This window comes from Telopea speciosissima, chromosome 1 (genome assembly GCF_018873765.1).
Source record: "Telopea speciosissima isolate NSW1024214 ecotype Mountain lineage chromosome 1, Tspe_v1, whole genome shotgun sequence".
Classification (NCBI taxonomy): Eukaryota; Viridiplantae; Streptophyta; class Magnoliopsida; order Proteales; family Proteaceae; genus Telopea; species Telopea speciosissima.
In genome coordinates, this window is record NC_057916.1 from 4727327 (window position 1) to 4754912 (window position 27586).

The window sequence follows — 27586 nt, forward strand, 5'->3', positions numbered from 1 at the left end:
TATGAGAAGCTTATTGGAGAAGAATATAAACATTTTCCGAGTTAAGGAAACCCATTAATTGAATTGCCCATTAATTTGGGCTTAATGGGCTAATCATTTTAAGGAGTTAAATAGGAAAAAGAGAGGGTTATCAGGTGGGTTAAATGGATTAATGGAGGGTGGTTTGCTTAAAGGGTCGGGCTATAGTCGGCGGGCTAGGTCGGGCTTAAAATGGTCGTCCGATCGGTGCCTGACGGGCTAGGACCTCACACCGACCGCCTATTATTAAACATGTCGGGCTTAAGCCCGACACGCTTAAGAATCGGTCCGTCCGGATCGGACTTTTAACCGGGCGGGCCTGGCTCCGGGCGGGCCTGGAATTGACACCCTTAGTTCCAATAGTTCTAGAACTTTTACCGTAACTCCACCCCCTTATGAAAGCGAAGCCGCATGTTGATGCTTTTGCACCCTCTCGGCCTCTCCCATTACCCACGGGGTTTTAAAGCACAGAGTTGGGGAAAGATTCAGTCATTGGTGATTCCGATCCGAATCGGTGATCAATAACCCTAGAATCGGTCTTGAGACACCAAAAAAAAAGAAAAAAAAGAAAAAAGGACAAAAAATGGAAAAAAAAGAGGGAACTAAAAAAGAAAGAAAGAAAGAAAGAGGGAATTTATAGGATTTTTGGGTTTCCCTTTGCTTTATGGCACTAGCAATCAGACGGAGCAAATAACGACTCGATTTCATTCGCCGCGGGAATGGAGAACACGGCGAATTTGAGAGAGTGGTTTCAGCGAGTTGACTCGAACAACAAAGGGAGCATAACTGCTCCTGAACTCAAGGTTATTCCCTTCTAACCTCTCTTCAATTCCTTTCCATCTCTGTTTTTTTTTTTTTTTTCCATTTATTCATCTTTACCTAATCCTAGCCTTTCTTCTCCAACTCTCTTTGTATCTCATGTTCGTATTCTTGATTCCTTATTTGGCGAAATCGATGATCAGAGTGCTCTAGCCGTTGGCAACCTGGAATTTCCTCTCTCTGTTGTCGAGCAGATGATCAGGTTATCCTTTTCATTAAGCAGATTGCTTTTATTATCCTTGTTATTTGGTTGAAATCGTGAACTTAGATAAGTTAATATTCCGTATTTTTATTTTCCAGGATGTATGATTTCGATAGAAATGGAACAATGAGCTTTCAAGGTAAGAATTGGATGTTGTGATGATCTCTTATGGTGTATAAAAGGTTTATGCATTTCAATTAGACTTTAGTTGTGATATTGTACAATTTTCTTGCACATGCAATCTTGTTCTGCAGTTCTGAAAGTTGGAACTGTGTTGAAGAGCAATGAGACGGGGTTTTACCAAAGATTTTATATTATGTACTGTTTCACATTCCCCTCCCTCCTCAAACTAAAACAGATGTACTAAATTAAATAATAATGATGCAAACTGTGTCATGATCATGCCTCCGCAACATATAACAGTTAACTTTCAGTTTTCAAATGCATTTGATGTTGCATCTGTATGAATCAAACAGTGGAAGGGATTTGTTTCTGTGGCTTTTGTTATCTGAGATCCATTTGTTCGAATTGTTAATTCACATGGTAAACATGAACATTGAGGCTTATGTCAGTTAACAACCATAAAAAAATATGTTATATTTTGATTTCGTGTGAATAATGAATTTTCTGGCCCAGGTAAATAGACAATTTCAGTTGTGGTTAGCTATCCTGACAGGTGCATCTTAGAGAAACAGCTAGCTTCTATGCTTACTGATCATCCTCTTTTTTATTTTGTTTTTCGGTGTTGGTAGTGAGTTGAGGGCGTCTTTTCGGATGGTATGTTAATCTTTGGAATAGTTGGATTTAGGAAATGAATGAGCATTTTTTACGTCAGGTTGACAATGTGATTATCATATTCTTTGCAGCATGCTACCTAGGTATGACGAGGACACAGTTTATGTGCGGTGACCAGGATACAGTTTATGTGTAGTTTTATCCTTTTAGAAGTAAATTGTTTCAAAGAGTCAAGTCTCTTGCTTTTGAAATGCCCAAGTAACATATGTTTGGCATAATATATGGACATTCTTTTGCGCAACATATGTTTTGCATAGTACATGTCTAATCTCTTGACTTTGTCGTCTTTTTGAGCCTTCACGTTGTTTTCTCTTTTTTGATTTAATATAAGTAAAATTTTACTTGAATGGGAAAGGAAATATATCTCATCACCCAGACGCTATTCTGATTAGAATCAGTCAATTGATTGAAATTGTGGGGTATTGGGTTTATTTGCTCTACTTTCTCACACTTGACACTCCTGGAGATTTGGTAAGCATTGTGCACATGTGATATGGTCTCTGTTTTCCTCATTGAATCATTTTTACTTTGTGAGAATTTTGAAAGTTGATGTTTCATTACAAGGTTTGCTTGCCCCTCTCTCAGTGGCTGTTGCTCACCAAAAAGACTTGAGACTTGATAGAAGGTTTGGGTCTTGGCAACAACTTTGCATGCCTCATTCATCTGGAAATATCCAGTGTGGTTCTTCTTGTGAGTCAGTCATCACCATTTTAGTTGTTTCTGTGATAATTTCAGACCTAGAACAACCAATAATAACTGCTAGAAGAAGAGAGAGACGAAAGAGAAAGAGAGAAGCGAATAGGGAGAAAAGTAGTGCTACCGATTGGACATTGGAGATGATAGGGACAACTCCAATTGATAGTGGTACTGTGTATTATATAATCAAAACAAAAGATCAAAATTACAAGTATGCCCCCATAACTAACATAACACACATAAGTCCCTAATAAGCAAGAATATCACAAAAATACACCTGTGGTACTAGTATTGATGTCAAACAGTTTCCCTTTTTTTTTTTCCCGCCAGGGGGGGGGGGGGGAGGGAGAGGGTCGTCTGGAGGAGATTCCAGTATTCTTGTATCATTTAGTATTGCTTGATTGTGAACAATGATGCTGTAGTATTTTCTGAGGTTGTCTTGCATTTATGTACTGTAAGAAATCTGTTTTGAGCTACAAACCAAAGTTCGTTTAATATATTGTTTGGCAGACATTGTAAAAATATTTGTTCCTCTTTGTTTTGTCATCTACTACTGTACTTTGGATTTATATATTTGAGACTTATTTTTCTACGGATTTTTCTTAATAAATATATGTCACTCTCTAACTTCACTTAATTCTTTTTTCCTTTCTCCCAGAATTTGTGGCCCTCAACAAATTCCTTCTTAAGGTAAGTCTCTCTCTCTCTCTTTCTTTTTTGAGATCTTATGACAGAACTTTAAAGTGAAAGAACTTCTGTTATGCCATCTACTCTCTCATGCAGGTAGTATGGATTTAGTGTTAGTGAAGTCTTCAGCTGACTTGTTTTGCATTATTTTTTGTTGGCATATAAAATTGTTATTGCTTTCTGTCCAGGTTTTTTCTTTTGTTTGAATAGAATTTGATTTAGTTGTTGGCTAATTCATGTTCTTTTTATTGCTGGGAGAATAACTTAACTAACTGCATAAGATCTGCTGATTATATATGAAATAACAGAAGTTTGTGATGCACAACAATATTTTAATGTACCTCTCGTTGCTGTTGTTTTTTAAGCCCTGTATTGATCCCATTTTTGCTATAAAATCTTCAGTTGTCACCCCCCCCCAAAAAAAAAGAGGCATGGCCCAACTCATTGTCTTGATTTATGTGTGTAATATTTCATTGAAAGATGAGGTCCACAATAAACCTAAGTTTGCATATTTTGCCATTGAATGAGAAGTTTATCAGCATTTTAATGTTTTAAGGTTATTCTGTTAGTTTAGAGCAATTGATATATGTTGAGTAGTAAATTGACTCACCGAACCAAGGACATTGATGTCCGATTATTTGGATGGCTTTTTTTTTATTAAAATTCTGCAGGGACACAAAAAAAAAAAAAACACTGAAAAGGCGTTTGGTAATTTGGGTTTATTTTTTTGTTCTCCCGAAATGAACCGGGCATAGGGACACCAAAAACAAAATAATGCTTTGTTGTTCTAGAAACATACCAAGAGAAACAAATCCCTTGGTACCCGGCTCTCAACCTTAGCTCCGTCTCAACACTTCTTCCCCGAGAGTCACATCGTCTCAACACTTCGTCTTCTCGAGAGCGGTGGCAGGAGTACTGGTCGGCCTTCCTCCGGTATGCCCAACACCACTCTTCTCCTTCCTCTCTCTCTCTCTCTCTCTATATATATATATATATATATATATTTCTCCATCCCCTGCTCCATCTGTCCATCTGTCCCTCTCTCCATCTCTATAACTTTCCCTCTCTGACTTCACTGTTGATGATCATTTGCTCATCTCTTGTGATTCCGAAATGCACCTGATTGTTGCGGTCCCATAAATCACCCTGAACCGTTGTCGGACAGGGGATTGAACGGTGCTATTTATCGGGTGTGGAAGAGGAACCTGTGTTTGACCTGTTCGAATTTCTTGGCATGGCGGGTTCCTTGCTCGAGCCATGAGGTTGATGAGGAGGAAGAGGAAGAAACCGTTGAGGGGAATAACCGGGCGAGAGTGTCTGCTGTGGGGATTGCTCGCTGTTAGGTTCCTGGTTGCAAGGTCGATATTAGTGAGATGAAGGGAATCATCATTGTCATCGTGTTTGGTTTCATTGCGCAAACGCCACACCAAAACACTGTCGCATGGAATTCCATGGTCCGTGGGTATTTCCAGAATGGAGAGTTCCACAAGTCCCTTTTATTTATTTGATCAAATTCTCAATCGAGATCTCTTCTTGTTAACACCATGATCACTGGATTGATGCAGTATGGTGACAATAATGGTTCATAGCAAATTTTTGTTCAAATGCCCTTTCTTGATGTTGTTACTTGGAATTCCATGATAGAGGGTTATATCCACAACTATTTAATGGATTAGGCGAGTGGGCGAGCCTTGGCGCAGCGATTAAGTAGTGCTATTGCAACCATCAAGTTGCAGGTTCGAAACATGGAAACAGCCTCTCTGCGAAGCGGGGGTAAGGCTGCATACACTTACCCCTCCCAGACCCTGCGGTGGCGGGAGTGGGAGCCTCGTGCACTGTGACTCTTGTTTATTCAATAAATGAGACACTTCTGCTGTTCAATCAAATGCCCTCACGGAATGTGATTTCTTGGAACCTGGTCATCGGGTTTAGTGAACTTGAGGTCCTAATGTCCTGTAATTGAAGATTCAAAACATAACAAAACATAAAGAACTAACTTAAAACTGGAAATTAAAAGGAATTAAACCCAATAGGTCATTCCTAAGCTTGGCCTCTCTTAGTCCTCCTGCGGTAGGTATTCAAATCTGTATTAGTTCTCCCCAGCTTGAAATATTTGTCTCCGACAAGTGGGTGAATGACAGGTAGTGGTCATATAAGTCCGGATCGAGGTGCTTGAAATCATCCACACAAATCCAACTATCTAAGTATTGTCATGTCATGGACTACCTTTCCATTTGACGAGAAAAGCATGGTAACCAGTTCCACGATGAGTGGTCTTGTAAGTGTCATCCAAGATCTCCTCAATCACATCATCAACAGGTGGCTTTAGTTGGGGCAGCCTCAGCATTTGTTCCGTATCACCATCATCCGAGTGATGTCCCCACATAAATGTAGATCAGCCACATTGAATATATTGCTTATGGTCATATCAGTAGGCAATTTGAGCCCATAAGCATTTGGTCCCACTCGTTTCAGCACCTTGTAGGGGCCCATCTTCCTCAGGTGGAGTTTAGTATTTGCACCAGATTGAAACCTCTTGGGTTTAACACGAACCATCACCATGTCTCGCGGTTTGAACTCCACATAACGTCGATGACGATCAACTGTAACTTTATACAAATCATTGCTCAATGCTTACCGTTGTCTAATGTCTGCTTGTACCTCAGTAATGTGGCACACTAACTCATCAGCCTCAAAGCTGACTCGAGCTTGGGGTAGAAGTGGGACAAGATCGATAGATCGTCGAGGCTGAATTCCAAGAAGTAGGTCAATTGGAGTACATTCTGTCGTCCAGTTCACTAAACTATAAGCAAACCCAGCAATGTCGAGGATGGATGACCATGTCTTCTCATAATCTCAAACTAGGAACCTCTACAAGTTTCCCCAGCTTCTATTTGCTACCTCTGTCTATTCGTCATTTTGTGGGTGAAATGCAGTTGAAAACTGCAGTTTGATGTTCGTTTTCAGCCACACTGTCTTCCAAAAGTAGCTCATAAACTTGACGTCACGATCGGAGACAATGGTTTCTGGAAGCCATGTAGTCGCACTACTTCTTTGAAGAATAACTTAACAATGTAAGATGCGTCAAAAGTCTTGTGACATGGCAGAAAATAGGCCATGTTCGAGAAGCGATCAACTACCATCATAATGGAATCAAATCTCTCACGAGTAGGAGGTAGCCCAAGCATGAAACCCATGCTTATGTCCAACCAAGCCACCAAGGTGTGTGAGGAACAGGTAAAGGTGAATATAAACCTGTATTTTGCTTTGTTCCTTTAGCAAGCTGGCATACTCGGCATCGTTTGATCACTTGATCAACATCCTTTGATGGGTGCGGCCAATAATAATGATTTGTGACCTGAATGAGAGTTTTGCCCTTCCCAAAATGTCCTCCCAAACCTCCCCACGTAGCTCTTGAATAACGTGATGATGTAGGGATGAGTTTTGAATACCTAGTCGAGTTCCCAAGAACAAATGCCCATCATGAACCGAGTATTTCGGATGCTGTCTGCGCTACTGTAACTCCTGATAAAGCTGGCTGAAATCCTTATGAGATGCATACTCACCCCATATCTGATCAATGCTAATTGCATGTGCTGAACACATAGTTGTCAAGGCGTCGCCTAGGAGTTCAAGCGCCTTGGTCGCCTAGGCACCTTGTTGGTGTCGCCTTTGTTTTTTACCCCCCCTACAATGCCTTGGGTCGCCTAGCACTTTGATATCTATGGCTGAAAAGGTGTTAATTGTCAACACTTTGCTACTCAGTGGATTAGCAACAATATTCTCCTTTCTAGCCTTGTACCTCAATGCAAATGTGAACTCTTGTAGGTAAGTCACCCACTTGGCATGCTGGTTGCTAACCGACTTCTGAGAGTGAAGGTGCTTGAGTGCCTCATGATCAGTGTAAAGGATGAACTCTTATCAATAAGATAGTGCCTCCAGTAGTGTAACACTTGGACTATGACATAGAGCTCCTGATCATAAGTCGAATAGCGCCATTTGACCTCATTAAGTTTCTTGCTGTAGAAAACGATAGGATGTCTACCTTTCATCAATTTGCCTCCCAGACCAATATGTGAAGCATCAGTAGCAACTTCGAATATTTGATCAAAGTCTGGTAGGTGTAATACCAGTGCCTCTGTCATCTCCTTCTTGATAAGAAGAAAGGCCTTAGTTGCCCCTGCTGTCCATTCAAACGTGCCTTTGTTCTGCTTCAAACATTCTGTGATTGGTGTTAGGTTTTAGAGGAGAAAGAGAAGAGAGGAGAAAAGCTCCAAGGTAGGCAAAGTTCAAACACGATTTGGTGTAATCTGTTATGTCTCTCAACTTGAGACAAACAGCCTTATATTGAGAAGAATATCTAATTACACTCAGGCCCTTAGCCTAATACAAATAGCACATAAAATACATAAGTAAGTGTCTAAGTACAAATATACCCCTGAAACTAAGTACTCTTAACACTCCCCCTCAAGCTGGGTGGTATATGTCATACATACCCAGCTTGTCTAACATAAAACTGAAGTGATGAGAACTAAGTCCTTTGGTGAATATGTCTGCCACTTGTTCACTTGTCTTCACAAAAGGGGTACAAATAGTCTTAGACTCTATTTTCTCCTTGATGAAGTGCCTGTCAACCTCAACATGCTTTGTCCGGTCATGTTGGACCGGATTATGTGCAATACTTATGGCTGCCTTGTTGTCACAGTATAGACTCATAGGTTCTATCGTCTCAAACCCCAATTCTTGGACAAGTTTCTTCAACCACAAGATTTCACACACACCATGAGCCATGGCCCTAAATTCTGCTTCAGCACTTGACCTAGCTACCACAGGTTGCTTCTTGCTTCTCCAGGTGACTAAGTTTTCCCCAACAAATGTACAGTATCCGGAGGTGGACCTTCTATCAGAAATAGACCCGGCCCAATCTGCATCTGTATATACTTCAATTCTCAAGTTACCATTCCTAGAAAAGAGAAGACCCTTTCCAGGACATGACTTCAAGTACCTGAGGATCCTGTAAACTGCATCAAGATGTCCCACTTTGGGTGCATGCATAAACTGACTCACCACTCCCACAACATAGGTAATGTCAGGTCTGGTGAGGGAAAGGTAGATTAACTTGCCTACTAATCTCTGGTATTTTTCAGCATCCACAAGCGGTTCACCACAATCTTCCCCTAGTCTGTGATTCTGCTCAATGGGGGAGGAGACTGGTTTACATCCCAAGTAGCCTGTCTCTGTAAGAAGATCAAGAACAAACTTCCTTTGACAAACATTGATCCCTTGCTTGGATCTAGAAACCTCAATCCCCAGGAAATACTTCAATGGACCGAGGTCCTTGATCTTAAACTGTCGAGACAAGTAAAGTTTAAGCTTTGAGATTTCGGCTTCACTATTTCCCGTGACCACAATGTCATCAACATAAACAATGAGAGCCGTAATAGTGTTGGCCTTCCTTTGTATAAACAATGTGTGATCAGCTTGACTTTGAGTATATCTGTTTTGCAGGAGGGCTTGTCTAAATCTCTCAAACCAAGCCTTAAGAGACTGTTTGAGTCCATAAAGAGCCTTCCTAAGACGACACACTTTCCCACTGTCACCAGTATGCTTGAACCTAGGAGGAGGATGCATATACACTTCTTCTTCTAGGTCACCATGTAAGAATGCATTCTTCACATCCAGTTGGTACAAAGGCCAATCAAGATTTGCTGCCATTGAGAGAAGTACCCGGATGGAGTTGTGCTTGGCCACTGGAGCAAAGGTTTCCTGAAAGTCAATGCCATACACCTGTGTATAACCCTTAGCGACAAGTCTTGCCTTATATCTCTCCACGGTACCATCAGACTTGAACTTGACTGTGAATACCCATCTGCACCCAACAGGGACTCTCCCTTTAGGGAGCTCAACAAGGTCCCAAGTATGATTCTTCTCAAGTGCCAACATCTCTGTGTTCATTGCTTCTCTCCATTTTGGATCTGCCATAGCCTCTGCTACATTCTTGGGAATAGATATGGAGGAGATAGCCACAGAGAAGGCTATACCTGTAAGGGAAATAGAATCATAGGAAACAAACTTGGCAATGGGATTAGTACATGCCCGAGTTCCCTTGCGGTGGGCAATAGGAAGGTCCAAGTCTGATGATATAGGAGTAGAAGAAGGTATACCTGTCTCGATGGATGGAGACTCAGGATGAGGTGATGAAGAAGGATTTTGGCAGGTCTTCTTTATAGGCAGCCATGAAGCAGGATTTCTCCTTTCCTTCGTATACACCAGTAGCTCCCCTTGTTCTCTGTTCCCTTGTACACAAGGATGCTCCCCCTCAACTACATTCTCTATACAAGGCTCCCCCTCAATAGAACTTCTCTTTCCCTTGTTAATCTGAAAAGGTGAAATAGGAATAGGATAGGAGATAGGAAGTGAGACAGACTCGGGAACCTCTTCACCTGCAATACCACCACCAAGCGATGAACACTCCCCCTGAAGAGGTGACTGAAAAAAAGGTATGGTTTCAAAGAAACGGACATCTCTGGAGAGAAGCCACCGACGAGTGGGAGGATGATAGCATTTATATCCTTTGGAGGTGGAGGAATACCCGAGAAAGATGCACTTCAGAGCCTTAGGATCCAATTTAGTGCGGGCAGATTTGCTAACATGTACATAACAAATACAACCAAACACCTTTGGAGGGAGAGAGAATGAAGAAGACCGTGAGGGTAGGACATCAAGAGGAACTTGAAATTATAAGACACTAGATGGCATGCGATTAATAAGAAAGACAGCAGTGAGTAGAGCATCAGACCAAAAAGTTTTGGGAACATGCATGGTAAACCAAAGGGACCTAGCCACTTCAAGAAGGTGGCGATTTTTTCTTTCAGCCACCCCATTTTGTTGTGGGGGTATCAACACATGCCACCTGATGAATAATGCCATGGTCAGAAAAAGAGGTTTCCAAACCACTATACATATACTCCCCACCTTTGTCAGAACGAACAATTTGGATCCGGGTTTGAAATTGGGTATATACTAACTCATAGAAATTTGTAAATGCAACATGGACATCACTTTTATGTTTCAACAAGTACACCCAATTAACCCGAGAATAATCATCAATAAAAGAGACAAAGTAGCGGAAGCCACGCAAAGAGGTAACAGGGGAAGGCCCTCAAACATCAGTATGTATGAGATGAAAAGGTGAAGTAGATCTATTACCATTGGATGTATAAACTGTTTTACAACTTTTGGCAAATAGACAAGGTTCACAATGAAAAACATGAGAGACTGGAAAGGAAGTAAACAAGTGAGGTAACAGTTTCTTCATTACAGAAAAAGAAGGGTGTCCCAACCGACGATGCCAAAGCAAAATATCCTCTTGAGTACATCCACCTTCTAGCCCACAAACATAGGATTGAGGTTGTACAACAGAGGAAGCACCAATTTCCAAAACATATAAGCCATCAGCTTCATGACCACTGCCAATCACCTTCCTCGTCACCAAATCCTGAAAAAGACAATGGGTAGGAAAGAAGGTGACAAAGCAGTTCAAAGATTTAGTCAATTGGCTAACGGAAAGAAGGTTAGTAGCAAAGTTGGGAACATGAAAAACAGGCTTCAGGGGTAAGCAAGGTGTAACCTGGATATCTCCCTTACCAGAGATGGAAGAGAATGTACCATCGACAATTTTTACCTTATCTTTCCCAGGATAAACAGAGTAGGAATTATACAGCTGGGACCTACCAGTCATATGATCCGTGGCGCCCGAGTCAATAACCCAAGGTGTGATGCCGGAGGAGGAAGAGGCTCAGTAGTGCAGAGAAGTAGGAGCTGCGGTGAACGTCCGGTGGGCTACAACCCGGCGAAAGGCAGCAATGTCACTGGGAAAGAGAGGATGAATCAGCTTCAATGACCCCAACATGAGCCTTAGGCCCCTTCTTTTGTCCCTTCCCCAGTGGAACCGGTGGGGGCTTCCCATGGAGATCCCAACAGAAGTCCTTCGTATGTCCAGTTTTACCACAATGGTCACATAAGAATCGGCTCTTCGAAGACCCCTTAGCAGCCCCCTTATCAGCTCCCTTAGTGGAGTCCCGAGGGATGGAAGAAACAAGAGCAGAGCGCTCAATAGTGGTGTTGCTACTAGTCTCCATGGCACCCCTACGGGTTTCCTCACTCTGTAGATATCCACACACCTCCTCTAGTGAGGGAAGACTAGGTCGGCCAAGGATTTGTACCCTTAGAGGCTCAAATTCAGGATTCAGGCCACCAAGAAGAAATAGTACCCTCTCCTTCTCAAACAACCTGTGTACCTTGACTTCATCATCAGGACACAACTGAAGATCTCTATAGTGATCATACTCCTCCCACAGGCCCACAACAAGACAATAGTAGTCAGAGATGCTTCTATCACCCTGGCATAGGCTAACAATCTGTTGGAGAAGTTGGTACACCTTTGTAGAGTCTCCAACATGATTAAAGATACGGGCTACACTGTTCCAAATATCTTTGGCAGTCTCTTTACCCATAAACCTCCGTCCAATCTCAGGCTTCATTGAGAAAAGAAGCCAAGCCATCACCAGTGAGTTCTCAGTGTCCCATTTGGAATACCCTTGCTCGGTAGGAAGAGGTGCCTTGATGCTGCCATTTATGTACCCCATCTTTCCCTTACACCTAAGGATTAGTTTCATGGATCGAGACCAATCTAGGTAATTGGTATTGTCCAACTTGACAATGGGAAGCTGCACATTGGTGTTCTCATATGAAGGGACAGAGGATGATGCAACAAGTGGGTCTACAGACAAAGGCAAGGCTGTTTCCTCATTTTTGTCACCCATATTTAACTCAAATCAAATGCTTAATTAGTCCAAACAACAGTATTTCAACCACAGCCATTGCTCCTTGAACACAACAGTAAAAACAGAGACCAGAAAAACTGAAAAAAGGCTTGTAAAACCCAAACGAAGCAGCAAACAGCAGCGGAGCAACAAGGGTAAGTCTTCCTTACCCAAAAACGATGCTGTATGGCCCAAAGAAAGCAGCAAATAAAACTCACGCTAAGAGCTGGATCACTCCAAGAGATCAGTCTGGCGGAACTGGGAGAAAAAACTGTCTGGCCGAAACTCAGATTCTCTCCTCTGATGCTACCAGCAGACTTGAGAGGATCAAATGATAAGGAAGAAGACTTCCAAACGATGCTAGAGCATCTGGTTGCTCCCTATTTGGTTGTCAAACAAGGAAGGAGAAGCTTGGTGAAGATACCCCAAGGTTTCCTTCGCAAACCAGCAAGAACAAGGAGATTGCAGCTCACTCCAGCCTTCCACACAACCTTCAAACTCCAGGAAGAAAGTGCTCTGATACCATGTTAGGTTTTAGAGGAGAAAGAGAAGAGAGGAGAAAAGCTCCAAGGGAGGCAAAGTTCAAACACGATTTGGTGTAATCTGTTATGTCTCTCAACTTGAGACAAACAGCCTTATATTGAGAAGAATATCTAATTACACTCAGGCCCTTAGCCTAATACAAATAGCACATAAAATACATAAGTAAGTGTCTAAGTACAAATATACCCTTGAAACTAAGTACTCTTAACAATTGGTGCCATGACTGCGCTGAAATTGTGAATGAACCTTCTGTAGAATGATGTTAAACCATGGAAACTATGGACCTTAGTGATGGTTTTTGGTGCTGGCCAATCAAGAATACTCATAACTTTCTCTAGATCAGCTTCTACTCCCTTGAGGAGACTATAATTCCTAGGAATATAACATTGGGCAATATAAAATACCACTTATTGAGATTGATGTAGAGCTTCTCAGTGCAGAGCACTCTCAAGACTTGTCTTAAATGATTCATATGGTCGTCTAGATGCTTTCTGTATATCAAGATCAACCAAGAAACAACCAATAAAAGGACAAAGAACTTGTGTCATAATCCTCATGAAAGTGCTAGGTGCATTCGTCAGACCAAAAGACATGTTTTTCCACTCGAACACAGTCAATCCTTGGTCTTAAAGGTGGTATTTGTCTCCTTGCCAAATACCTAATGATAACTGCTCCTAAATTCTAGTTTTGAGAAGACCGAAGACCTTAGCTCTGGACAACATGTCTAACATGTCATCAAGTCGTGGTATAGGGAACCTATACTTGACGATAATTTTATTGATAGCTCTGCTGTCCACACATACGCCACGAGCCGTCCTTTTTCGGAGTAAGCAATGCTGGTACGGTATACGGGCTTAAGCTTTCCTAATTGAACCCTTTGTGTAACAAATCATCAACTTGATGCTTTAACTCTGCATGCTCTGTAGGGCTTACATAAAGTACACCACCGAATTAAAGTATTAGCAAATGCTTCAACTTTTTTTTTAATGCACATGCATGATCCATGCATGCCTGTAACCTAAACGACATACACAATCCAATAAAAATATCACAAAAAGCATCAATTGTATATAATAAAAAATAAATAAAAGAATGCATTGTACAATAAAATAAGGCATGCTCATGCCTTGGGCATTGTACAATAAATTTAAAACATGCTCATGCCTTGGGTTTGAAAAAAACGCTTTGTCGCCAAGGCAACTCCTTGACAACTATAGTGGGGAGACATGCATAAAGATTACAGAGAGGGGCTAGTATCGGTGGGATTGGAGTTTAATTGCCCGAAGAATTGGGGAAGACGAGAGTAGGGAGAGAGAAGGGGGGATGAGCAAGTGGGTGAGGAGTGACGAGTGAGACGGGTATAGTGTGTGTGAGAGAGAGACCTATTCCCGCACATTGTCATTGCAAGATGGATTGAAATTGTTGGCCACCTTTAGTTTTTGGGAGGGGTAGTAGGGTTGTAGAGGTTAAGTTCCTAGTCATTGAATTGAGTAAGATTTCGAGTGGAAGCCCAAAATGGTAGGGATTTGGGCGTCTTAGGTCTTCCCCCCCTCTCTTTCTCTCTCTCTCCCCCCTAATTACAATCCCCGGCCTCTTCTCTCTCTGTGCCCCCCTTTCGCCTCAGCTCCTGGACCCCTGCCCTCTACTCTCTTCCGCACCCTTCTCTCTCTCTCTCTCTCTCCTTCCATGATCCGCCACCTACTGGCCCTCCAATGGCTATTCCCTGCCTTGCGAGCCCCCACTCTGTTTTTCTTTCTCCCTCTTCCCCCACTCATTCTCTATATCTCTCCCTCTCTGTTGCTCTTTCTCCCTTGTCTCTCTCTCTCTCTCTCTCCGTCGTTGTGGATGTGTGCTGCGGTAGACGATTGGAGAAGAGAAGCACGAAGAGGAAAAGGAGTGCCAAAAACAGAACACCTATTCGCAAAACTGGAAATATGATTAGAGAAGGTATCCCAAACATAAATTTATGAAATATGAGGTATCCCAAACGTAATATTTAGGAAATGTGAGGTACCCCAGGTGTAGTTTCTGTAACTTTAGGTACCTTACTCCTATGGTGTTTTGCATTTTTATATATAATTCATGCGTTGAGTATTTGTCACTTTCTCTATTTAGCATATAGTAGTATATTTCTCAATAGTGTATATCCCCGGAAAATTATCTCCTCCGGTTACCTCCCCGGCCCAGTTCCCCAGTTCTTCTAATAGGGGGTGGTGGACCCTACCTGGGCAGAGTGTTCAGGCAGAGGTAGGGTGGTCATTCCAACCCCCCCCCCCTTGTTAGAGGAACTGGGGAACTGGGCCGGGCAGGGAGATCCCCATCTTTATTCTTCCTGCTGTCTAATTTTGGGTTTAAGAAATGGAATATAAAATGCATGATTTATAGAGAACATCCATTGGATGGGTCTGGTGGGAGCCTAAGTGCCTAACACTTTCGTACCTTGAAATTAGAGATAGACCTCTACGGATCTGAGTAGTTACTTTTTGAGTTAATTTATGCCCCTTAGATCCAATTGTAGGTGGTGATTCTGGGTTGGTCTGCAATGCAGAAATCCATGTTCCCCTGCAGGGAACATTGCAAGGAGGATCTATGGTGCTTTTCCTCCATGCACATGTTTGCACGGAATTGTGTTCAGTACTTCAATTATATTATTTTGCGCTCTGATCAATGAAAATAAGTGTGATGATATTCTGTTATTAGGCTATTTAGTGGATTCTTTTTAGAATTTTTTGGTACTGCTTTCCTCATTATTGTTTGTAAAGATGCCGACAATGCAGAGATGAAAAAGAATTTAACCGTCATTTACTTTATGAATTTATTCTTAAATTCTTTTTATTTTTTGCAGGTTCAACAAGCTTTCTCAGATCTAGAAAGGTGATTTCCAGTCATTGTTTTACTTTAATTCTTTTCATTACATGGAAGCTGGTGTTGTGTTATGTTACTGTTATTGTTTTTGTCTTTTTTTATGGCTCCATAAATAGAAACATACGAGTAATTTACTCTTCTTCCTGTGGTTGAATTAATATGTTGTCCTTTTTCAGTAGTTCCCGATTCAAGTTTTCTTTTGAACCCGTTGAGTTGAAGTTCAAATGATGATTAGAAAGTTGCGTTAGTTTTCACTTCCAGATGATAACCTTTGTGCCTTGAGTAAAGATACTGCTCACCTTGTCAGTTGGGCTTTCTCAGTCTACTATTTCGAGTTTGGAGTCACTCATATCTGCCTCTCTTTGGAAGGGCTGTGATTCAGCTAGGTTTCTCCACTCTGTCAGGTGGGCTTCAGTATGTCTCACCAAAGAGGGGGGGGGGCTTTGATGCAGATAAGTCACCTAATGACCTAAAGGGCTTATTTTATTGAAAATAAGCTTTGGGGTGGGTTGTGTAGGTGTTGGGCTTTTGATCCCATAGGTTTACTTTGTAATTGGCCAATTTAATGAGCGTCAAATATGGGTAGAAAGTAGGAAAACCGAATTTGCTTCATTAGTTTAGTTAGAGTCCTGTTATGAGTCAGTTTCTTTCATTATTTTAGTTTCCTAGTCAATTTATTTTACCTTATTAGTTAAGGATTGTGTTAGGCTTTTCCTTTTTAGTGTTTGAGTCTGTTTTTGAGTCTTCTATGTAAGTTTATAAGGGCTACAGCCTTGTACACGAATTTGATTAATGAGATTGAGGGGGGGAAAAAAAAACATAGCCTTGTGCTTTGCTCTGTGAGAGAGTATGGTGAGATGCCATTAGTAAGAGACCAAAATACGGTGAGAGGCCGTGGTTGAGACCTGAGGGAAAGAGTGAGAGGCTCAATCCAACTATCCTTCTTCTATCCTATCTTCTATTTTCCCTTTTTATTGTGTGATCTGCTACAAGTTCTGTGATCGATTAAGGAATATCTGCTACAAGTTCATCAATTGTTGCCCAGATTTTGAAGACCAAACCAGCATTAAACTTTGTTCAAGAAGATCCTGCCTGGGGCTAGGTCCTTCATGATCCAGCTCTACATTAACCTTGGTTTGTGAAGAATCAAAGATGTCAATAGTGCTGGTATTCTCAAGTTGATTTGGAAGCTAGCGGCAAAGCGGAAGTGTATTTGGGTAGATTGGAACTTCTCTTGGCCCCTGCGCAACGACTCTATCTGGACTGCTCCTTCATTTTCTGATGCTTCTTGGGTCTGGAGGGAGATCCTTAAGCTCAGACCTCTCGCTTATGGGATCATCAGATCTCATATTGATGACGGATCTTCTACTAGATTTTGGCTTAACCACTGGCACCTACATGGAGTTCTCAGGTTGTAGCAGACTGGACTTGGTCTGTGACATTATTCGGCAGGATGGTTGGCCTCCTCCCTCGACATCCATGTCTTCCATTTGGAGCGTTTTGCCAAGCATTTCCAGGAGACCTTCGGGCAGTGGTGACATTGTCTCTTGGTTTGCTACTTCTTCGGGTCTCTTCAATGCCATGTTTACTTGGGATCTCATCAGGGCTCGCTGCTGCATTAAGGTCAGGTGCAATTTGGTATGGTTCAAGAGCCACATTCCCCTCCACAGCTTCACTGTCTGGAGGGTTTTTACCCGTTGCCTCCCTATGCAGTCTTTCCTTATCCGCCGCCAGATTCCTGCCCCCCCCCCCCCTGTTGCCTTTGTGGGACTGTCTCTGAAGATGTGGATTACCTCTTCTTCACCTGCCCCTTCTCCTCAGCTATTTGGTATGGTCTTTTAGTGCTGGCCTAGGAGAAGAATAATTCTTCCCTTTGACAGAGAATGGATCTGGGTCGACATGTCCTTTGCTGGAAAATCCTGTTGTGCTAAGTTGGGTAAATTAGCTTTTGGAGCTGCTATCTCTCATATCTGGCTTGAGCACAACCTATGAAGTGTACCTCTAAATCTAGGTCATTCCAGCAAATTTGGAACTCCATTATGTTTGAAGTCGAATCTAAGATTTCTGGGTCCCCTGGTTGATGTTCAGATTCCACCAGAAATAGGTTTATTGTAAATTCTTGGGGCCTCTCCTCTTCTATTTTGTAGTCCCAAGTCTCCTCCCCTTATATGTAAAGGATGGGTTTGTTTGTTGTATATTCCCATTTCCCCTCTTCTTTGGTAATGAATTTATTATTCACCCCCCCCCCACCCAAAAAAAAAAAAAAAATACTGCTCACGACTGTTGTTCATGTGATTGTAAGCAGCCAAGTTCTTGATCAATTTTGAGATGCTGGTAGAGAGACATCCGTGCTGATGTATGATTGGTAAATATAGAAGTTCTTAATATTTAATACCAGAGGGTCTGGTACTCTGGTGATGTTTTGATTGTTGTAAATATTATTAAAGTTATGCTTGAACTTCAATTTCAAATGTTTACTTTGCCCTAAACACTGATTTTGGTCATTAGGAACTAAGAGAGACTGGAAACTAATCTTGTGCTACTTACACTTTTCTTTATCTTTATGTTGATATTTTTGTTCCTCGTTCCAGGGGTCGTGGATTTCTTGTTCCTGATGATGTTTATGATGTAAGTTCTAATGCATTATATGTTTCCTTTATTAGGTTGAGTAAATAAGTTATTTGTGGCAATCTTTAAGTTGGTATCCGTTATATTCTTTTTAAACAATATATTGGTTCATGTTCCTTGCCTTAGTTGTAAACTCGTAATCTCATCTTATTATTCTCCTTATAGGTTACCAAAGGAACTCATCGCAATCTTTGCATACAGTGAAGCTACTTGGCCCTCATCTCACACTAGTTTCTGGCTCCATGCCTCGGAAATTTCAAACTTTACTTTTGTAATTAAGAACAACATTGTCAAAATGCCTATGGGGCTGTGCCCATTCTGAAGGTCTCTAATATGTTATCCTCAGCTTGCCTGAGTCCGGCCTGTTTTTGGTCCATCAAATTGCTAACTCTCTGTACAGTACCTCATTCCTGGACTTCTGAACCCTGCAACAAACCTGAATAACCTCTTCTTTATGCAGCATTCCCAGAAAAAATAATTACACAGACCGTCTTACACATTTTAAGGGAACCTCTTTTCTTCCTTGCAAATGTTTGTTGATTCCTCTCCAACCAAATGCATTAGCAGATGCAAATTTAATTGTTGTCCTCAAATTCTTCCCTTGTTGGCAAATGGGGATAGAGCGATAACTTGTTAGGTTACATAGATTATCTTACTCATAGACTTATGTAAGTTGAAACTTACATATGTTATATAATGTGAACCCACCTTGCGTAGTGCTGTAAATATATTTCTTGGCCACCCAACATTTTTTTTTGGAGGTAAATAAGCTATTCTGCTAAATTTGCAACTGAAGAATAGATGAGTAATGGATTCTGCATCCTGGGCACCTAAAAAATCTGTAGAATGGGTATCCTTCTCTTCTCCTTTCAATGGTCAGTAGTATGAGTTACGAGACCCACACAGAATTCCAGCTGGTAGGGTTGGTCTTACCAGAAAGTCCTTCAAGGATGTGATTGTCTGCCAATTGTGATTTAATCCAAAGAGTTGCATCTTATAGTCTGAATTGCCGAAGCTGCTTTCTCAATGATGGTTCATTCCTCACCATCAACCTTGTAATACCCAAACTGCTAATTTTCTTTGCCCGTAAAACCCATACTAATGTCACCTAATGTTGCTTCTCTTTTTCTGCTGCAAATGAAATTCTCGTCTCTCGACTTCTCGTTATAACTTCACCATATCAAACTTCTTTGCAACTATGACTGATACTTTGGAAAGGAACATGTTAAGGAACATATGATAGATGTTGAGGTCCCTCAGGTAGGGGGATGTGTAATTACGAACAGCAATGGAGGTACTTTCGGCATCTATTTTTGGGACAATTAGTGACGGTGACTGTGAGCGGATAGATTCAGTCATTTCAATTAGGCTCGCAGTTTTCAATACAAGGTTTCACTAACATCTTGGTGGAGGGTGGTATTCTTGGACAATTAGTTATGGCAACTGTGAGCAGATAGATTCAGTCACTTCAATTAGGCTTGCAGTTTGCAATAAAAGGTTTCCCCAACATCTTGGTTGAGGGTGGTGATGGTTAGATGGAATCTCCTGGAAAAGAGCCATGAAATTATGGAAATATGTCAGAGCTATTAGATACATGGCCTTTTGCCTTTCAGGTGAAGATCTCGTTCCTGGAATTCAGGGGCAGGGAATGATATGACAGATCTGATGGTCAAACCTGGAGTGATCAGGCCAAAATGGTCTTCTGGGAATTCTTTTCTTTGGGGCTTGTACTTAATTATTATTATTTTTTCTCAATAACTGACCTGTAAGTTGGTGAACATGCTTTAATTTGAGTTAATCTTCTGATGAGTTTAATGTCTGTCCATCCTGCATGCCTTCCTTCTTCTCTGTGAGTCACAGGGTACAAAATGTTTGATCGTAAGGTGAGTGTAGACTGTAGAGAACCCATTATTGCTGCACATTCCCTTACTGCCCCACAACAATCTGCCCATGCTTTTTTAAAGTAACGCTCAATCCCTAGAACTTCATAGGCTTACCACTTGCCAGAGGACCCATAGATTTCCAGCATGCTCTACACATGTGCCTGTAAGGACTAGACCTCTGTTTGCATACTAAGTGTGGATTGTAGTAGGTTCATCAGCGTTAAGCTTCAAACTTGTCATCTTCCCCAACTCTTACCCTTTCAATGAGCATCTACTAAAACTGGAAACCCTTTAGCTTACTCACTTTCTATTGTTTAATGATGGTTGCAGGCATTGGTGAAAGTTGGATTCTCCCTCGACTCTCCAGCTTTTTACACAGCTTGTGAGGTAAGGTTCATAGTATCAGTATTATGTTTTGAGTGTTCTTTAGGTAGTCAGGTAATTAAGATAGACACAGAAAACTAGGCAAGGATGTAGGCAGATGTTATAAATATGTACGATGCATATGTTTTAAATCATATTTGAGTAGTTGAACTTTAGCTGCCCATGTAACAGATCTGGGCTCTATATGGATTAAAGCTACTAAGGTGAAAACTCCATCCATATAAGGAACATATCCATTTTCTAGTAACTAGAGTGGATTTCTGATGAGGCTAATGAGATTGTCAGACAAGGGTCAATTAGGGGATAGTTTAGACTAGGGAGATAGAGCAGAGAAGTTTTTTTTTTTCCCTTCTTTTCGATAAATAATGAAGCAGCCATGGTGTTGGCTCCATCCAAGAGAAGACCTATTTGTGATGCTTTTTTTTTTTTTGGAGTCGATGGAGGGCGAACTTTGCAAGTTCCCCCTCTTCCCCTTTAAGAGCAAACCCTTCCACTAATCAGAATACTAGAAATGAGGACTTCCAATTGTTTTGTGTTCCTCGAATTCTTATACCCATTTCCAAGTTTTTCGTGCTCCGACATTTTTTGGTGGTGACCCGAAAGTGAAATTTTGTGAGGTCTGTGATGCTCGCGGAGGGCTTGGGCAGACCCAACCCAATGGATCGACCTGACTTGGAGGGGTATTTCTTTGCTTTATTGTCTTGTTGTGTAAGAAAGAGAAAAGTGAGATTTGGTTGTGGGGGGGTGTTTCGAGTTAGGGTTTTCTGGGGAGAGTTCTTGCTGCAACCTTTGGGTGATCTCCGTTGTATTTACTTCCACCACATAGTGAATCATCTTTAGCTTCGACCGTGGATGTAGCACATCATATTGGTGTGTGAACCACTTTAAATCTCTGTATCATCTTTGCTCTGTTTTTGTTTTCTTCAAGTTTCTTGGTGTTTGCGTTAACACCAATTTTCCTGTAAAATAGGTTACATGACTCCCAAGTCTTCAGAAGTCATATATATATATGTAGAATCTAAAAGTATTGTTTTTTCTACTAGTTAGAGGGCACATGCACGGTGCATCGAGCAAAAATTATTGGCCATCTAGCCATTATCATAAATTATTATTTTTAGTATTATGATAACCACAACTTGTTAGCAGTCCTCATGTTATATGAGGTTAGCAAAACTCCTTTGAAATGTAATTGTTAGGAGTCCACCTAAGCATGTGTCATTTTAATGGGCTGGGAGGAGTAGAAAAGGAAAGAAAAATGAAGGAACGTAGAAGCAGGAAAACTCATTCTTTTTAGAGTAGTTATAGACTAGTGGTGCTTCGGTTTAGTGTAGGTAGTATAATAGAAGGTCTGGATCATCATCAATGTGGATTGAAGGCATTGATATCTCTCTCTCTAATGAAAATTGATTCTCTTTTATTATATGCATCAGCACATAGTTCTTAATCTCAGTTTCAACAGAAACCGAGGCGAAACTTTGAGTCGATATTGACTCTTACCCAGTTTCGCCCTGGTTTTGACCATATTTCGCACATTTCGGTAGTTTCAACCAATTTTGACCAGTTTCGACCAGCCTTGTTGTGGTAGTTTTGAGTCTTTTGACTAGTTTCGACAAGTTTTGACTTGCCCATGACATGTTGAGTTTTGCCCAGAAAATACTAGGTTTTGGCCGAAATTTGGGAAATCTTGGTTTCGGCCAGGGTCGAAACCGGCCTCGAAACCAAAATTTAGAACCTTGCATCAGCATATCTTTGGCATTTAATGAAGTGTGCGTGGTATACAATCTAAATTTAGTCCGAAAGGAAATCCTACTCTGCCATAGTGTTTGCAAGTCTTCATCGTGCCCTGCTTTTGTCTTCTTTTGCTGGATAACTAAAATTGCTTAAAATATTGTCAAAAACGTTGTCAGATTTACAATAGAATTGATATTTCCTTTATAAAATCTCTGTCCCTTAATTCTCAAGGATCAGGGGATTGGATTGGGAATCAGATTGGACCAACTGATCCTGATCCTCCATGCTAGATTGGCTAACCCTTGCCGATCATCCATTAACCTGAAAACCTTGCTTCTTCTAATGCTCTACTTCCTTTAGCATCTTTGAGAATCAAATTTTTTTTTTTTTGGTTTGGAAGGCAAACAAGATTGTAAATTTTCCGTCATTTACTTCCTTTATCATATTTTGCAGCTCTTATGCTTGCTTTTGATCCTGAAACAGATTGGCAATCCTGTCCTGGATCGGGCAGTCTAACTGATGATCCTGTAAAACTTTGGATGACATTCTAAATATATTCTTGCAAATCTGAGAAAACAGAAGAGAAGATTATGTTAAAAGAAATTGCAGAATTGTCTTATTTTCAGAACTGGTAAAAGGCCATATCACGGTATCCTTGCCTTCAAGTTTCAAACCTCCTTTCCTTTCCTCCGATGCTTCTCTGAAACCCTTTGGTTCAAATTCATTAATTTAATATTTATGAACTTCTCCTTCAATGATCAACTCTGTCAAACACTCAAACTCCATCTTCTTCTTAATTACCTTTCCTCATTCCATCGCTTTCAAGAATTGACTCAGATAGCCACTCAAAATCTGTCATTTTTGCTTTTGTTTTGAACTAACTTGGAGTTGAGACTTGAGAGTCTTATGACTCACACCTGATTTCCAGATGAGAGTCTTATAACCCATTTTTAATCAGAAAACTTGCGATGCTCTGTGTTTCATTAAAACCAAAAGTAGTCTTTTGTGAAGATAAAATGTTGATGTGATGCAAGCACCTCAAAGATCTAGGCAAAATGACTCTTCTCCTCCATTTTTGCAGCCTCCCAAGCCCAGATCTGTGAGAAATCATGTAAAACACAGCCCCTGTTTTGTGCTAAATCCCAACATGAGCTTAGGAGGATCGGCTGCTTAGGAGGATCGGCTGATCTTCCAGATCCAACTGATCTGTGGCTGACACAGCCGATCCCTGAAATACTTGCATTTGGTGGTGGCTGATACAGATCGGCTGGTACACTTTATCTGATCCCAATAGTTGAAACCATGGTTGAGGTTGATGGATCTGAATTGGGTGATGCCAAAGGATGTTCTCAGCTTTATGTCCTGTTGCAGAAATTGTGTGTTTTCATTACTGTATAGCTAGAGGCTGAGCCAGGATCCAGCTTTGGTGGCCAGAATGATGTAGTCAAGATTGTGTATATCCCTCCTTACAGTGGGTCCACTATAATATACTTATTGGGTTTTATTAAAAAATAGGAGCCTTAGTTTGCTAATATATCATATGATTTATGAACTGGTTCCTTCACTAAATAGGCTTCATTAATTAACTAAACAAAAACATTAAACTAAAAAAACCTAAATATATACATTTAAATATTGAAGGGACTTCCAAAGTTTTGACAAAGACTCAATCAAATATAATAATTACAAAATTCACATTGGGGGCACTGATCCAGTTGCCCCTGAATCAACCTTTCTGGTTGTCGTGACTTTTCTTCATTGTGGTAATTCCTCTACATGCAAACTTTGTAGGCATTTGTTAGACTAATGGTCTGAAAATTGTTTGAAACTGTCGACTCCATTCCAAGAACATGGGCTGCTGAAAAATCCAGGGGAAAACCCCATACAAGTGGGCCATACAATTGAAATGGGCTAACTATGCCTGATTTCCGTTGACTACAATCATGATATATCAAAGGATTGCTTTTCAGAAAGAATTTTTTTTTATCATATTATACTATAAATTCATATAAATAGAATTACAAATATATCAATTTTTTCATAGACGTAAGTATAACTATATATATGTGGTGTATGATACGGTGACAGGTGTAGCATGCATAAAAAAAACTATAAATAAATAAATAAAAAATTTGGGGGGGGGGGGGGGAGCTGCCCCCATCTCTCTTCCCCATTTACAGTTTTAAAGAACTTTGGAAACAGGGGAGGGCCGGCCCCCTGGCTCCAGCGTTGCTATGGTGAGCCTTTTTGTGATGTATCTATTAGGGGATTACCAATTGAATCTTCGATAATTACATGGAAGCTGCTTACAGGGATTTTCCCCTTTTGGTATCGTATTTGCTGGGAATTCAATGAATTGGGTCTCACTAACATACTAGGTAATTGTATGCAAATTTAAGTTCCTTGTTAGTTAATTGCATGATCTTGGCCTTGTATGGGATGTCCTTTTCTTTTTGTGGTTTTGCTTGTCTTTATGAAGTTTATTCAATTTGAGACAAAAACGAAATTCTTAAAAGATTAGGACTTGCTACCGTTTAAACCGTCCTTGGCTTTGCCAAATAAGATGATTGATTTGGCATTTGGAATACTTTCCCGGACTGTTAAAATTACCATTTATTTCGTTGCATCCTCATTGACTGATGGATGCAGGATGTTTTACGTGCTAGAGTTAGAACAGTATGATCCAGTTACTTCCCCCCCCCCCCCCCTCATTATTGCAGAGCTTTGATCAAAAGAAGAATGGGAGATTCCAGCTGGATGATGTTATCTCACTCTGTATATTTTTACAGTCTGCTCGGTATGTATGGTTTAGTATTTTTTTTTTAAAGATAAAAAAAACTATTTAGTAGTCAATATGAAGATTCAAGCAACATCAATTTTGGTCGCAGTCACTGCAGATGCATATATATATATTCCCTATGCTGTTGGCAGTATCTTCTTGCAGTTTACCCATATATCACCTCTGTCGCACAGACACATTATGTAGGTCAACTGTGTGAAATTGCAAGATATAGAGGACAACTCAGTTACTTGTCTTCAGTTTGGCATATTTGTTGGGACACTATTATTTTTAGTGCAGGGCAATATCAAATTTTCGTCAATCCTAGAATTTCTTGTACTCTGATGGTTGGGTAATTTGCCTGATTTTATATTGCAGGAATCTTTTTAATTCATTTGATACTGCTAAGCAGGGCCGAGTAACACTGGACTTTAACCAGCTTGTTTACTGTGGTGAGTTTCTCCTTTTTGATATTTGCTTGCAACCCCAATTGATTTATTTCTGTTTGTTTCCAGCTGTTTTGATTTTTGAATTCCAGGGTTTGTTTTGTGGGAAAATTTTAGGAAGGTCTTAGCGTGGCTTATTTGAATTTTGAACCCCTCTCCCAAAAAAGGGGGAAAAAAGAAAAAAGAATGAAGAAGTAAGGACCAATATTTTAAAAGCAGTTATCTTTCTAGGAAATAGGTTTCAATGGGATAATTTCTTTTACATGGTGCTGTCAAGGAAGCTTTGCCCTGATGCTAATCTTTTGGAGCCATGTGGAGGGCTGCGCTGGCCAATACAACCGCTAGATAGTTTGGATTGGCCGTGGCAAACTTCATGGTCCACCTCAGCCTTTTGGCCTACCTTGTATTGACTTCCCTGTTCTATCTTCTAGCCGTTAACCAATTTGTCCAAGGTTGACTTTTGATCTTTTACGACACTTATATTACATTGTGATGAAATTCTATCAACACGAGTTGATGGTGATGTGGGCAGCATGTATGTGAAATCTACACAGCAAGCCTGCAACTAGCTGATCTTTGGCCGACATCAGGCTGTCAAGGAACCCTTATGTGAGTAGTTTAGGAGTTTCCCCATATTTTTGTTTTTATGTCTAGAAAGCTCTATATTAATAATATAGAACTCAGATAATTACATTTTTTTTCGAGGCGGGGGTGTTGGTGAGGTGAAACTTTAGTTATTAAGTGTTGGTCATGAGTTTTGAACTGACCCCCTAGAGACTCGTGAACTTGGCAAGCTGGTATCTTCAATTTTTTTTCTAGCAGTATTTCTAAAGATAATGGAGATAGTTTTGAACCGAGGCCTTTGCCTGCAAGTTATAAAAGCTTTACAACCTTCGAGACTAATGCATCCTGAGCTGACGCACTGCAGCACTTTTATCTTTAGGAGATTGATAAATGTATATCTCTTGGATGAATATGTGTAAATGGGTGTGTAGAACTTGAGTCAATGCTCTCAGCCACAAATTTTACAACCTTAGAGACTAGGCATCGACAAATTCAGTGTTTCCATATGGTAACCCCCCCCTTTTTTGTGTAAAATATCTGGAATTGTGTAGTGTTAGCTACAAGTAGTGCACCTGTTTTGGATGAAGTGCATAGACTGTTTTTGAGTATATCTATGTCACAAAATTGACCGACTTAGCATTTCTTTTTTCTTTATTTTTGATGGTGACGGCCTTTTTAAAGTTCAAAGTTCCTTCTCCAGTTCTCAGGGGATTGACAACCAATTTCTTTGTAACATAGGAAATCCTCCGATCTGCTCAGGATTGTAAAACCTCAAAAATATTCTTTGGAGATAAATTTGCTTTTCATTGTGGAAGCATGAGACGTTTGAATTGAAATAACGTTTCCAGTTTGTCTCTGAAAAAGCTCCTTCCTGCAATATAGAATCAAGGCTCTACTAGAGTGGGTTACCAATAAGTTTCTGGGAACAAAGTTTATAAGCAGAGTAATAAACATCACGATGGAGTTTAGCCTCTCAAATCACAATTCAGTAGGATGCATTAATTGAATTGATTGTCTGCTTGGGAGTCTTTGTTTAGAGCATCCTAGGTTGACAATCTGTGCTTCTCATTTCTTTCCTACCAAACCATTTTGTCCACTGTTGACTTTAAACCTTTTTTTTTGGGGGTGGGGTTGGGGGTGGGTTGTTGGTTGTCATTCCTCTTTTTGGTCAAAAGGTCCAAAGCAATGTTGTTGAAGATATGGTTATTTTGAATCATTTCTCTTACCTGATAATTGTTTTTAAATCTGTGAATTGTTCTTTCTCCAGCTGCCAATTGTAGAATATGAATCAAGATTTTGATGATCACCAGCGCCAACTGATGTACAGGTCATAAACTGTTGAGCTAGAATTTTAATTATCATCTATTATAATGGTGTTCTTTGCTGTTAATAATAGGAATCCTGTGACAACAATGTTCTCAAAATTGTCGTAAAAAAAATATGATTGATTAAATGTAGTATCCAATCTGTGATTCTTGGGATGTATATACTGCGTGGAACAAATGGTTACCAGCTCTTTTCCTCACGCCTTGTTTACAAAGAATTTCCTGTATCCCTAATTACCCACATCACTACTAATTTATAGGCAAAACAAAAAGATTCAATTTTCCGAATTATTCCATGTAAACCCTAAAATATTTCCTTTTAATGGTATTTAGATGTGAGCCGCATCAACAAAGAATTTGCTGTCATTGGGCCGAAACTTGGTATGGGAGGCAGGG

General features: G+C 40.5%; 1 protein-coding gene across 2 annotated transcripts; it reads left to right on the forward strand.

Moving 5' to 3' along the window:
• The first annotated feature begins 676 nt into the window (after positions 1 to 676).
• LOC122648940 (penta-EF hand domain-containing protein 2-like) lies at positions 677 to 27346 on the forward strand. Of its 2 annotated transcripts, XM_043842263.1 has the most exons (10): positions 677 to 821; positions 981 to 1039; positions 1138 to 1178; positions 3189 to 3220; positions 15431 to 15459; positions 18042 to 18078; positions 20292 to 20348; positions 24797 to 24873; positions 25234 to 25307; positions 27133 to 27346. In XM_043842263.1, exons 1-10 carry the CDS (start codon positions 738 to 740, stop codon positions 27150 to 27152), a joined length of 510 nt encoding a protein of 169 aa, XP_043698198.1. In that variant the 5' UTR covers positions 677 to 737; the 3' UTR covers positions 27153 to 27346. The 2 variants fall into 2 exon arrangements, with proteins under 2 accessions (XP_043698198.1, XP_043698199.1); XM_043842264.1 differs by lacking the exon at positions 20292 to 20348.
• The last annotated feature ends 240 nt before the right edge of the window (positions 27347 to 27586 follow it).

Bases quoted from the DNA above. Each gene is read 5' to 3' on its own strand.
- LOC122648940 (XM_043842263.1), top strand. From the start codon at position 738: ATGGAGAACACGGCGAATTTGAGAGAGTGGTTTCAGCGAGTTGACTCG. The intron at 24,874-25,233 runs GTATGTATGGTT...TTTATATTGCAG, and splicing joins ATATTTTTACAGTCTGCTCG to GAATCTTTTTAATTCATTTG. The intron at 25,308-27,132 runs GTGAGTTTCTCC...TTCTTTCTCCAG, and splicing joins TAACCAGCTTGTTTACTGTG to CTGCCAATTGTAGAATATGA.